At 45.1% G+C, this 14057-nt stretch overlaps 2 protein-coding genes across 2 annotated transcripts; one reads left to right on the forward strand and one right to left on the reverse strand.

Annotated features, from left to right (window-relative positions):
- The first annotated feature begins 447 nt into the window (after window positions 1–447).
- LOC128722464 (probable lysine-specific demethylase 4A) lies at window positions 448–2110 on the forward strand. The gene is made up of 3 exons (XM_053816126.1): window positions 448–561; window positions 633–1585; window positions 1671–2110. The coding sequence occupies exons 1-3, from the start codon at window positions 448–450 to the stop codon at window positions 1912–1914; spliced, it is 1311 nt and encodes a 436-aa protein (XP_053672101.1). The 3' UTR covers window positions 1915–2110.
- A 2463-nt stretch (window positions 2111–4573) lies between these two features.
- LOC128724971 (uncharacterized) lies at window positions 4574–5265 on the reverse strand. The gene is made up of 3 exons (XM_053818691.1): window positions 4821–5265; window positions 4669–4735; window positions 4574–4583 (listed from the first exon to the last, which is right to left on the reverse strand). The coding sequence occupies exons 1-3, from the start codon at window positions 5263–5265 to the stop codon at window positions 4574–4576; spliced, it is 522 nt and encodes a 173-aa protein (XP_053674666.1).
- Between the last annotated feature and the right edge of the window lie 8792 nt (window positions 5266–14057).

The following is a 14057-nucleotide window of genomic DNA, read 5'->3' on the forward strand; positions in this document are numbered from 1 at the left end:
TGGTCAGTACTGATAGCAAAGTAGTTAGTAAAAAAATACTTGTTTAAGGAATATTTAACACATTTTCTTGTGAAATGCATGCCGCAAAACAGTGAAAGAATGGCATTTTTCTCGCCACAACCATAGCTGATACACATCTAACGCAGTCGTGCTAGGTAGCCACTTTGTTTATTCGGTGCAGAAGAAGAGAAAAGACCATAAAATGACCCTATTTTTTAGAATTTCCTGTTAGGTACCTCGAAACAGGCTCGCCTCGATTGATATTAAGGCTGAATGTAGCGATTATCATCTTCTTTAAAAGCTCACGGGGCCCTGTTGAGCTTATTTCGATTGCTTCGCAGGAGACCTCTCTGAAGAAGAGGAAGAAGCAACAAACCCAAACAGAAAGTGAAATAAATACAAATAACTCCGGGAATGCTGTAGAAAAACATCACCGACAGCATCAACATGAATCTGCCGAGAATAATGGTCTTTCGGCCAACGTGGGAGGAGTTTCAGGATTTTAGCGCATATATTGACTACATGGAATCGAAGGGAGCCCACAAGGCTGGTCTGGTAAAGGTACGCGATACATACGAGAGTTTCCCGGGTTTAATGCTGAGTGTGTTACTAACGTTCATTGCACATTTCAGGTTGTACCACCACCAGAATGGGTTCCGCGAAAGCAGGGTTACGATATTAAAGACATTAATGTGAATATCCGCACGCCGATCTCGCAGGTGGTTTCTGGTATGCAAGGCATCTACCAGCAGATAAACATCCAAAAACGAGCAATGACGGTTCAGGAGTTCTATGAGAAGACGAAGGAGGAACGACACGCTACACCGAAGCACTTTGACTACGCAGATATAGAGAAGAAATTTTGGAAAAATATAACGTACGTGGCGCCGATTTATGGTGCTGACGTACCGGGAAGTATAACCGATCCAGACGTAAAGGTGTGGAACATAAATTGCCTTGGAACCATCCTGGACTACGTGAACGCAGACTACAACATCTCGATTGACGGAGTAAACACAGCCTACCTGTACTTTGGCATGTGGAAAACGACGTTTGCCTGGCATACAGAGGACATGGATTTATATTCTATCAATTATCTGCACTTTGGCGCCCCAAAGACATGGTATGCTATACCGCCTGAACATGGGCGTAAACTAGAGAAGCTTGCGGAGCGTATCTTTGCCGCAAACTACCAGGAATGTAAGGCTTTTTTGCGCCACAAAATGACTCTTATCAGCACGCAGGTGCTGAAAGCGAACGGCATCCCGTTCAATAAGATTACACAGGAACCGGGTGAGATTATGATTACGTTCCCGTACGGCTATCATGCCGGATTCAATCATGGGTTTAACTGCGCCGAATCGACAAATTTTGCCACCCAACGATGGATCGAGTACGGCAAACGAGCATCGGTATGCAGTTGCAGGCCAGATATGGTGAAGATTTCGATGGAAACGTTTGTGCGTCGATTCCAGCCCGAATGTTACGAACGGTGGTTACGTGGTGAGGATTACGGTTATCATCCGGAGGACCCTACGAACTACTGTGCCGCTCCAAAACCTATGCTTCCGAAAAACTTTAAAAGGTAGCTATTACTAGCTCGTGTAGCTCGAGAACAGCAGTTGCCAATATGCTTACGCTTTCTTGTCTTTTCTGTTTCCCCCAAACAGCAAATGTCCCGACACTACAGTGCCCCAGAAGCGAGGCTGTGCCCCGTTAAAAATGGACAAAAAGAAGGTGGTAAAGAAGTCCAGTGAAAAGGCAAAAGATAGACTGAAATCCGTCTGGAGCAAGCTTGAGGGTCGGGAGTGCGGTGTAGCGACTGATCTCCTCATCGATGGACCTGTTAAAAGTGGGTCCAAGCTTCGTTTTCATACCCGCACGATCGACCTTATTAACGACAATGCCGTCTAGTCGGTGGGCAGCACACCTGTGAGATCCTTAATAGTAAATCAACACGTACGGTCTGTTCCGTGGATCAACGAGCGGAACACGTAGCGTTAGCGTTTTGTACTGAACGAATTCATGTAGATTTATGGCCAAGGTACGTGGCAGCAGGCAACTTACAACGTTGGCCCCTTCCTAAAGTTGTATAGCGCGTGCCGCCGCTGCTGTGCAATTGTATCAATAGTTAGTTAAATAATATGTTTCTAGTATTTTGCGTCGTTGGACACTCTAGATACAGCAGATCTCACAACAGGATTATCGGATCTGTTATAAGGCAGTCTAAGGAATATGTGTGCTTTTTGTTCTGTATTTAGTTTATACTGTGTTTATCGATTAAATCAATGAAAGCAACTTTCCCAGAGGACCAGCATCGTTAGGAAATCGTATTAGGAAATACTTAATCTGCAGTAATTATCCAATGGGCAATACCAGTTTTTTTGTCAGCATACCAAGAGCCAGAAGTAGAGCCACCTTGTCCTTTTAACTTTCAAACTAAGCTCGATAGGGGCTTTTGTTCAATTGGGCTTAATTTGTGCTGAGAAGAATTGACCTACAAACTATGGCTTACGTTGAAAAACCAAAGCAGAAAGAAACTGAAGCCAAACATCCATCTCCAGGATCGTTTGACTGAAGTAAACACATTTGCTCGATATTTAAATACGTCTCGTTTCAGCTTAAGTAGATTGAACTGATCAGCGCCACAGATTTGTAAAGACAAACGGGCAGGAATTGTAGCCCGGTAAACGAGAAACGGATGCGCTTAGCAATAAATATAATCATTTATGTTCAACCAACCAAATTTGCTTATTTGGATGTATTTTTTTCTCCTGGTCTGTTAACGGATTAAGATCCAAAGCCCGGTACTTAGACTATCCTAACCGACTCCTATTCTGTCCTATAGTCACGAGGTCTTGCACAAGTACTTGGGACTGAACGTATGGGCAGTTGTTTTACGTATGGAGCAGACTACAGAAAGTAAGTAATAGTATTCTTTCTTACCGGTGAATCAAACAGCTACGGTTATTTCAAAAAGAAAACATTTGTGCAGATCCAACAGGACACAGGAACATTTTCAGGATCGTTCGGCAATCAATGGTGTTATTAGCAGTAATTATTACAATTACCATACATATATATACACGCATATACAGCCATTGTTTTTTAGATTTCTTTTCAGTTTTAAAGTGCATTTTTCAACAATACATTTGCCAATAGAATAGGTTAATAAATACGTACAGATACTTGTGTTTCCATTTGTTTTTCATCGTAACTTTATAACCACCCGAGTATTCACTGTTTCATGTACTGTACCTGATTTGAGATTTCATACAAAGATGCTGTTGAGCATAGATTTCATACAAAGATGATCTGTTTTGTAGTAAGTCCTTATTTGTGACAAGCACCACATGGCGCTGCCGAGAATTAAGGCGACTGCAATATGCGCCCTTTATGTCACAGGTTTTCTAAATAGAAAACGTGGCCGTGGAAACACGTATAATTGTCGTGGCTATGTTTGGAATAACGTTTGAAATAACCTTTTGTGACCCTGTTCTCGATGCTGCTATCCGGAGCGTTCGGAATACACATATACGTAAGTTTTAGTATTTATATATATATAACTTCCGTCTTTAACGGGTTTTCATTTCCAAGTCTTATTTGTTTTCAATCGGTACATGTTCTTAGCACTAAAAAACCTTAATGAACAAACGTAAGGAGCGGTTTGTCGGTGTGTTTGTATGCGTAATATAATTTTAAAAAGCACAAGATAAATTAAAGCTAATAATACGAATCGTTTGCGTTCCGTTTTGGCTTCGTACTCGGTGATCAATAATTTAAACCTAGTAGTGGTCCGAAGATGATGATGGGTGGATTGTAATTTGCTATACTAAAAGCTACGGAATGGATATGAAGACTCAGTGGCGAATGGAAATGAAAGATTCACAAAAACCAAACGGAGATTACTAAATACTTGTTCCCGCTCCCAACCTATCTGGGTTGATTTTTGTGCCAACCATAACTGGCCTACCATAACTGTGGCAGCGGCTTCGCGCAATGTAACGTCCTACGTAACGTCTAATACATTGAATTTTGCCTGTGCCTCCACTACTTCACGCTTTCTCAGCGCGTGTACGGAATGTTGCCAATCATTGCAAATAGATAAATTTAAGTAACATTTTCAATAGCATTTCAATCAATAATTTAAGTTATCATAAATAATTTGTTTTGTCTTGCTCTTCGTTTGTTTTGTTTCCATGGGTGTTCTCTCTGCTGCGATAAATATTTAAATTCCTATTTAAATCCCCGCGAAAGTACAAGCATAGCCTGAAGGGGTACAGAATTTCCGACCAATTCTTCCGAAATGTTTCTTGCTGCTGCTGCTTAAGATACGGCACCGTGCGAATGAATGTGCCCATAGCTGCAACACCAGCTGTTGGTTATATATTTGAGAGGGATAATGCCTTTCGTCCTCAACCTGCTTGGAAGATGTATTTGTGCGTTGTGTGGGAATGAAGGTTGACTTTCGATAGTTTTTATAGCGCCATGCCGCCGTCTGCAGGTTGCTCCTCATCCTATGAGTTGATTCGTTTATTTTCTACTATTTTGTTGTCTGTTGTCTGTGTCCATTTTAGTTCCAACTAGAAGAATAAAAGAGAGCTATTAATGTCGTGGGCCCAAAATCATTCGAATAATTCAGGTGAAACAATTCTAAACTATACTTACAATTGCGGAAATCGCTGATTACGCTTACGACCCATGTTGCAAAGTTTGAAGTGGCACAGGGACATATCTGAAGAATAAAAAAAGCAAGAAAATATTTAGCATGAATATTTAATTAGCTACATTTCGGTAAGCTTGTATTTCACACTACTTACAGTGATTGTTCTTCTTGTCGTTTTTGCTCTTCTGATGGGGGATCTCCTTCTGGACGGGCTCGGTAGAGACGGGCCCGCCGAACCCGTTCAAATTACGGCCAGATCCTGCCCCGGTCAGCGTCGCCTCGTCCCGACTGTACTCTTGAGGCAGGTCCTCGAGCAATGGACCAGAAGCATCATCCAGCAGCACGTTGCGAGCATCGACCGCGAGCTGTTGTTGCTCCCGTTGCGCCTGAAGGTAGGCTTCTTCGCGTTGTTGTCGCTCAGCTTGCACAGACAGGTACTGCAGGAAGCGTATCTCCTGATTATGCAGTCGTTGAAATTCCTCCGCCAGCTCGCCATACATCTCGGCTGGGGCTTCCGGGTCAACCGGCCGGGCTAATGCACCATACGGGCCCGAAACAGCCACCGCCACCAGCATGAACAGCGTCCAATGGGTAATCATGATGTTCTGTTTCTGCTCCTTAGGTTCTGGTTAACAATCAATAACTCCTAGGGGAAGGGAGAAGGAAAGAGAGCGAAAAAGATCTTTAAAATATTGGAAACACTCTAAACTTGAAAAATACAGTAATAACAATGGCAGTAAACACTGTGTTATGCCTAAACATCCGCTCCTATTCGGGAAACTTCAACAAAACTGATTGCCTTTGTCGACTGTGTACTAAACGCCTAGAGGGCAACCGTTAGAGCTCGATGTTTATAAATCACCATCAGCTGCGGGCGTTTTCGCCAACCAGTGCACGTGTCGTTAACCCGTTCAACCATTGAAAAGAGTTTCAGAATAGCCGCTAGAATCAACGCGCTGAGCAAGCAGGAGTTGACGGTGGCGTGAGGCTACTTTCTTGTGACTTTGTTCCGGCAAGTTGTTTAAAATATTTCACCTCCTGACACAGGCTCGCTTCGGGTGAACTACGCTGAAACGCGCTTTGAAAGTCACCAAAGTCACGTTGCGTAACGGTGCACCGCCTCAAAAGGAACAAGGCTTTTGAGCATTGCAGTCACCCGGTGCAACCATATATATAAAAGCGCCCACCATAATGGTTGACCTTGCACGGTCATCACGACGATGGTCAACGGCCCAAAGGGTGCGAGAAGTTGATCCGAGGGTGCGAGAATGGCTGGCAAAAGCTATCGTAACAGGAACGTAACGGTCATGCAAGTGGTGAATTCAATGTCACCCATTTAAGATTCACTTAAGATGCACATAAAACGTAGCTAAATGGTTGTAAAATATGAAGCTTGAATATTATGCCATTCAATTTGTGCCTTTGCAAGGACTATACTACCCCTTAGAGCTTTCTAGCGTCGATGTTGACACTCACGCGGAAAGCTCCAACCAATGAGCGCACGTTGAAAAGGCTCCCGCAATGGGCACGTGGCACTCCACTCGCACCGGGTGGCACTATCGCGTGTGTTTGAGGCCTTAAACGTTGCGTTACGTTTTCTTTGCGGTCGTACTCGTGCACTTATTTCTCGCCCAATCGCTAGCCACGCCTGCTTTTCTCGCGAATGGAGGCGCCATTTTGGTCCTCCCATTTTAGAAGGCATCCTGTTGACCGTGGTTGAGTTTCCATTTTTTTAACCGCCCACTAGACCCGGTCGAATACTTCGCTTTCTTCGCGTGTTTTCTTTTCGATTGTCCTCGTTTGTGTGCACTTCTCGCCTGTTTCCGGCGGCATCCGTTTCTTCCGGAGGGTCAACCAAGTTTGCCAAAGTTTACAAATATCCCATCAATCACAACGCGGTACGACGAATTGTGTACAATTAATTACCGACCAACCGAGGTCACGGCCCACAAGTTATGCTGCCATTGTGCACTTTGGCTCTAATTGACCGCTTCGATGGAACTCCGAATGTCTCGTCTCGCCGGACACGTCCCTGTCCGTCCTTTCCGCTTGGAGGTTATCTCAAAGACGCCGGAAGATGAATGAACCGGGTGAGGTGAGGCTATCGGTCGCATCGAAATCGTACGATGTTCCGACGATGACGTCCTGACGGGCGCGTCAGTGTCGATTGGGAATGGATTTTTTGGGGCGTCCTTTCAGGGAACACTGTTTCGAATTCACAGTAGACGGTTTGTGTAGGTTTCTGCGAAAGCTAATCAGTGAAAACATCGAACCTAAAAGCGACTCAAACCGTTGTTCAACAATCGCTTCAGGGTGGGTTTTCGGTGCTCAAATGTCACGGTAGCGCATATGATAATTCCCATGGCCTACTGAATCCGTTTTGCATCTATTAACTAAGCCTTGTGGTTCCCTCGAGAATAAATGGAGCATATACACATACTCAACTACTTTTGGGTAAATTACGAATGAATTTAAATACAGCCAATTAAAGCGTCGCAACAATTGAAGGAAAGCATTTTGTATCAAACTCATGCTGCTTTTCTTTTGTATTCAAAAAAAAACCGTTACACAAATATTGAAAAATCCATAAAAAGAACTACAGGGTGACGTAAGGACCTAAAAACAACATCGTTTGAATTCGGAATGATCTATAATCGAATGTTTTGATGCGTACCCTTTTTCTCTGAGGGGCAATATTATGCTTGTTATAACATTAACTTGCCTGAATGTTGATATCCCAAAAGACCCTCGCCAAGCGAAATCAGTGATTCGGTTTTGTATTCATGTTATGTTTTTTGTATTCATGTTTTTTTCTAGAAACATATTCCTGGCCATCCTTTTGAATTATCGACCTGTTCAGCTCGCACGGACAGTGACTGTGGTAAATAGAAATACAACCAGCTCTATCCACTTTGGCGTATTTTCGTCCGTAAAGTCGTGCTGCTGGCGCGTGTCGATGACGTGGTTTCGTCCTGTTGACAGGATCATTTAAAGGGAAACCATACGAGTGATGGCATTTTCTGGCTCATCACTGACGCCAAGCAAAGGCTATGAATGTTTGTTCCTTTGCATAAGCATGCCAGTTTCGGTTGACCATCTCAAAATGTTTCAATTGATTCGAACGACAACCAAAGATCAATATCATTTCCCTTTCCATTGATAGCCTGCCGACGAAGGGTAGGCGGGGGGGGGGGGGGGGGGGTTTGAAAAAAGGAAGGAACGGAGGAGCGAATTCTATGATTAAATCCTTTAGCGTCCTACGTGTTTAACACATTGCCGGTATATCGCGTATGGATGTATCGCGAACCAAACCACACGCCATCCCACGCTAATCAAAACAAATCAGAAACTGCTCGAAAACTGCTCGAATCCAGCTGAGTGCTGTAGGGCTTATTGAAGCGAATTTTCACGAAAACAATACCGCCTACTTCGCCTTTCTCGTCTAAAGTAAATTTACGGTGTAGCTTAAAGCGAATACATTACGCTTTCCTTTCTCTAAGATGTTTTACTCTTTGGTGGTGTTCATTTGAGCATCCTTTTTTTTAATAGTCACTTGCGTCATCTTTAACCCTCGTAAATTGGTTCAAGCGGATAACGCGGAAAAAGTGATTCACATTTGAATTATATATTAAGAAGGGTTTTGCTTTTCTATCCTGTGTTAACTCAAAAGTGTAAGTAACGTTTAGGATAAAGGATGTAATTTTGAGCCTAAGCATATGAAAAAAAAAGAAAATTTACTGCAAACATTCGGCTGTTGGGGTGCCGAAATAATGCCTTTCCTGTTCTGTCATGGTGGGCAAGTTTTTCGTTTTTCAGTCCACCCTAAACCATTGGTCAGAAGGAGTGATGAGAGAAATATCATCGCTCCCAGTGGCCTAGGCGAGAAGAACATATTTCTCGCACATCAGCAACAGGTGGCAGCGGGAAAACGCGCAACAGGTGGCAACCCAATCGCAGGAGTGCACTAGACCTTGACCAACACACATCGCCACGGTTAACCGATGGATCTGGAGTGATTTTTCAATTTTCCCCGTGGCTGCCTAGCAGCCCACGGCTGACCATCGAGCGCGTTATTAAAAATCCCCGACCCGTGAAGCCAGCGATGAATTTGCATTCACCGCGCTAACGAAAACAGGAAACCGAGGGCTTTTCCTTTCACCCCATCCTATTCTGTGCGATTCATAATAACCAAAAATGGCAACAAGCTTTTATGATGAATTTCCATGAGGACGAACCAAGCGAAGAAACGGGATTTGAGATTAAGTGAAAACAGGAATATGCAATATTCACCTTCGAGTTTAGCACGTCCGTATTCTCGTCAAGTTGGGTGCAGGAATGCGGTAAATTGTGCTTCCTTTTTTGATTTGTTAATATCTGCTTTACGCTCAACACTCGGCTTGTCCTTTAGCACAGTTTGCGTGATGTTGCTTGACGCACTATTCTGATGTCCTTGCAGTCTTTTACACGACGGTCCTTACACTGGCCACTTTCTGTTCACTTTCTGCTAGCAAATACATAAACTGGTCGATCGTTTCCTCGTCCTTTTGAGGATATTTCGCTGCACTTTCTTTCCCGAACACAGCGCTTCTGGGGTTTACTTCGTTTTCCTCTTGTCTCTGCGGGTTATACACGCGGTTTTACTTCAAGATTATAGGCTTGTTTCGAGGTTCACACTCCGGTTCCGGTCGGTGGTTCCGTGGCAGAGCTTCGCTTATCGTTGCGTAGCTCAAACAGCTAAACTGATGCCGACCACAGCACTGGCACTTCTTTATATAGAGTTACCCTACCCGCGCTCTGATCGCGCGCATTCGGCAGACTCGACACCCTGCGTCCTCGGGCATCCTTTCCGCGGTTCCACACTCGCTTCCCTTCCTTGGTCCAAGGCTGGCAACATCGGGCCGAGGCGCGCTATCGCCGACTCCACACTCATTATCTCGCTCGCACTCTCTCTCTCTCTCTCTCTCTCTCTCTCTGCGACTCTTTCTCTCTTTTGGAAGCTCTCTATTACGCTGTTCCTTTTCCGCTTTTGCGTATTACCACAGGACCCGTTTCACTGCTCGCTTTTCCTCTGCCACTTCCCACCTGGTACCTGTTGAGCCTCTTTTCGGCGCGAATCACTGATCGAGCTTGATTGAATGCTCTTTAGTTTGTTTATATATTTTTTTTGCCTTTTCTCGCCATTCAACCTCCTCTCCCAGTGTTCGACTGACCCTCTCGTTATCTCTCCATCATCGATGGCACACGACGGAGAAGCAGGATTGTGGGCCACCCGCAGGAAGCAAGGACGTGTTTAACTTTTTTAACTACCAATTTCGTGCAGACACTTTTGAAGCGGCAATGACTTCACCTCTGCAGCACAGCACAGTCTGTTGGTCTTTGGCTATTTGTCTTTGGTGCGTTCGTTCGACCGGAGCAAACAGGACACAGGAGGCCGTTTTTATTATGTTTTTGAATTTGACATCCGCCGCGAAATGCCACGGTTGTAATGTACGGTGGCATTTTTAGTGCGTCAATTGTGGTCTGTGGGATGATCTCTACGAATAACAAACCCCAACTACGGCGGGGCTATTTTTGAACGGCATCCTTGTTTCCCTTCGGGGAGCTTTTCTCGCTGCCGAAAAGAATCACTGGCGACATTATTAAGATGATTGTTTTGGTATACTTTGCTCGTCATCAAGTGGTCCTAAGTAAAGATTTCCCATTTGACGTCCACCCGTTTCGCATTTGACCTCGCCCGAGGCGGCGTGGCAAAGTGCAGCTTGCGGAGCTTTTAAATTAAAGAATTCCTCACGCTTCATGAAGCAGTTCGTACAGACCAACACTATGGAGCTATTATCGCAGATCTAACGCTGGACGCAATGAAGGCAGAAGAGGGGGTTTTAATTCTTTTCGGACATTATTTTGAAAGGATGATGGGTGACGACCGAAATGGCACATAATACTCGGAACTGGTAGCAATCTTCACCAGCGACTAGGCGCCTCCATGGATAAATGCGCATGCATGCGTTAAATGACACGTGGGAGATTAATTTGTCTACCTGAACGAGGGCCAAAAAAAAGTTGTCTAAATATTCATTTGACCCACACGATGTGATCGTAGCATATAGAGGCAACAAAAAATCTCTTCAAACAACTTCTACAACAAAGCTTTATATAGTCTGTCATGAGTATAAAAAAAAACCATAGAAACAAAGACAATTGCGCGAAGACATAAGCACTTTTATTTTATATAACACCGCCTGTAAACTGTTGTATTTCCCGGTGAATAAACGCGCTACTCTTAACGCCACTGTTGCGATAACAATTTGATGATTCGGACAACACCACGCGCCACAAGCTCTCGCGCCTCTCTTAGGGCGATGCCGCCGACCATTTGCTGATTGCGTAGTCCTCGGCGGAGGCTCGTTTGAATGTTGCCGCACGTGAGAGGCCACGAGGGGCACGAGGGCGTGCATTGTGCGTGTGTTTGTATGCACGCGTAGACGGTCGTTCGATAACCTTGTGGAAAGTGGGCAACCAAGCTGGTGGAAGGATCGAGTCACAACCGGAAACGTACGATGCCTATCCACACGACGATCGTAATCGAACGATCATGGGTGGTTTTTCTGGAAGGATCTGCTGGAATAGGAGCTTTTGTCGGTAAGTTTAGTGGCATGGACTTGTTTTCCGACGTGCGTTCGAATAAGTAATTTAAAAATAAATATTCTTATCATGAAAATAAATTGATTATTTTTATCAATACAATTGGCATTTCAATTAACGAGTCTCAGTCATTGCTACTGACGAATCATTCATTGCGTGAATCCGTAAAAGCTGTAAATCGTGTAAATGCCGAGTAGCTAAATGACTCATTTAATCGTTTATTTCCTCGTTCTTCTAGCGCGGTGGTTTAATCGCAATAAAATATAGCTAGACATTCTTATCAGTTCACCCAAAAACCCCTGTTCGACTCCGAGCCACACCCAAACTGGCATCAAAGGAGCTGATGCAATGGTGGCTTGCATCAGATTTGCGGGTCCAAAAAAGAAAAGGCACATCGCAATAAACTGCCTCATTAAACCCGTGCCGCGAACGAGTTGGCTCACGTTCGCGCAGGCCGCGACGCAGAATATATGTGATTATGTTCCGATATGTTTTATTGAACCACGTGCACCACACTTTTTTGCGCGCCTTTTGCCGAAAGCCTACAAGATACGAAAGGTTTTATGGTCGTTCTCTTCCGTCGAGTTTCTCGCTCTCTCTCTCTCTATTCAGCTTTTTTTCCACTTGGGGCTTCTTCCACCAACAGGTGTTGCAAAGTTTTTCGACAAAGTGACGCACCAAAAGCGATCGATTGCATCAGCGGATGGCTCGACGGCGTGCGTCATGGTGGTCGCACGATCGGTTTATAATTACACGTTTCCCTCTATAGTCTTGGGAGAGAAAGGAAGCGAAAAACCGGCCACCCAAAATGCTGAAACTCCCGACTCCAGCTCCAAATGACGTCCGTTTTGGGCTCTCTTTCGTCAGCCGACCCTTTCATCTGTCCGGGTGAGTCGCGTTTTGGCGGGAATTCCTAGTCGAACCAATTATTCGTGTAAGTTTTTCTTTGTTTTTCTTCTCCCATTCGTACACCCATCTCTGCCGAGCTGATCGCCTCTCGATCGTTGTGGGGCTGAGAGCTTTTATTCCGCATACGAAACCGGAGCAATGGCGACACGAAGGAAGCGAATGACCTTTTTAGTGGTTTGCTTTTTGGCGGCGAAATTCGCTCGTGTTTTTTTCTGCGCCCAGATCGGTCTGCTGGCCGCATTCCTTGGTGGAATTCCTGCCTTCTTCGTTGCTTGCTTTCTCTTCTTCCTCTGCGTGAAAGGATGGGCGGCGAGGTGGTCAACGGCTGGATGCCGGAGATTCCACGACTCTTTCCATGACTCCCGGCAACGCGCCCATTGGTCCAGCCAGTCATCGGATGATCACTGATCGAGCCCCTTTTATGTGCAGCGCATGATCGCGCCATACGACCCTTCGCGAGCCCTTTTTCGCGTTTCTCGTTCTTTCCGTGGGCTACCATTCACCTTCAACCCGGTTTCCCGGTGCGTTTTACTGGCATGAATGAATGTCGGGGCGACCTTGAGCGAAACAAGCCCCCTCGATCCAGGCATGTCTACGTAAGCACAAACACGTTTTTATTGGCTCTTCCGTGGAGGGTCGGCAGTCGAAATTAGGCAGCTGGGCTGCCACAGGAATGATTGATGCCATCGATAACGCGAGACGGCCGAATTCACAATGGAAAGTTATTATTAGTTCCATAAACGGCTTCTGTCTGCTTGCCATTGACCCTTTGCTGCTGATCGGTATGCTTTTTGGTGGTCGATTGATCGCAGACTTCTGATAATCAACCCAGAAACGGTGGCACTAGATGAGAGTAGATCTTAGATGAATGGAAAATGCCACCTGATCACATCAGCATAACGTTATTAGCAACAAAGAAATATATCAACAAGTCCATGAGCAGAGCTCTCACGACATCCAAATAGAAAGATAGTTAGGTTGAGGTTTGATTTGGCTATTTATAGAATCGATCGCTAAACTGCTGTGATTTGGGTTGCTGATTCTTAACCTTCGGTGCACATCAAAACACAACCGCGTACACGAGGCACACGTTATATTGATCAAACAATCGAAAGGACGTCAGCCAGTGTGGCACTTGCGTGACCTGTGAAACGCTTCCTGGGAAACGTGTAAAATCCCACTTCTGTTCAATTGTCGTCAGAGGTCTCGTCCCCGGCGCATAGTAAACATGCCTTCCCGGGTGCATCACCGAATCAACACCATCTCCTTGTGCGATTGGAGGCTCAGGACGCGCGATCAGATCAGATCGCGTCAGATGAGATTCTCTTTTACCCCCGACGACCGACGACGCCGATCGTCTGTAGCGATAACCACCCAGCAAGCTTTCGAACCCCTTTCGTTCCTGATAAGACACAGCAGCTGCCCAATCAGACGCCTCCAGTTGATCATCCGGATCGATCGGAAATCTGTCAATTGCTGACGAATTGGGTTCTCTCGCGTGTCGGCTCTGTTAGCGATCGAACGATGGGGTTATGCTGTTGTTTAAGCGGCACCCTTAGGCCAAACAGTTGTTCCAGGTCTCTGTGGTGTTGGTAAACATTCAACGGAAAGCTGCGAATCATCCGCAGGCCGCCTCGATTCGCCGGAGTTCGCAATGATTATGACGATCGATGTCACGGATCGTGAGACGAAGCTGTTTAGGTTTAGAAGGACGCTTACCGATTAGGATGACCCAGTGTTTTGGAAAATGTTCTGGAAAGTTCTTAGGTGAGCTGTAAATATTCGGTTATTATACGAAACCATACTGAAATAATCGATTGATATCCATACAAATTTATTG

This window comes from Anopheles nili, chromosome 3 (assembly GCF_943737925.1).
Source record: "Anopheles nili chromosome 3, idAnoNiliSN_F5_01, whole genome shotgun sequence".
Taxonomy (NCBI): Eukaryota; Metazoa; Arthropoda; class Insecta; order Diptera; family Culicidae; genus Anopheles; species Anopheles nili.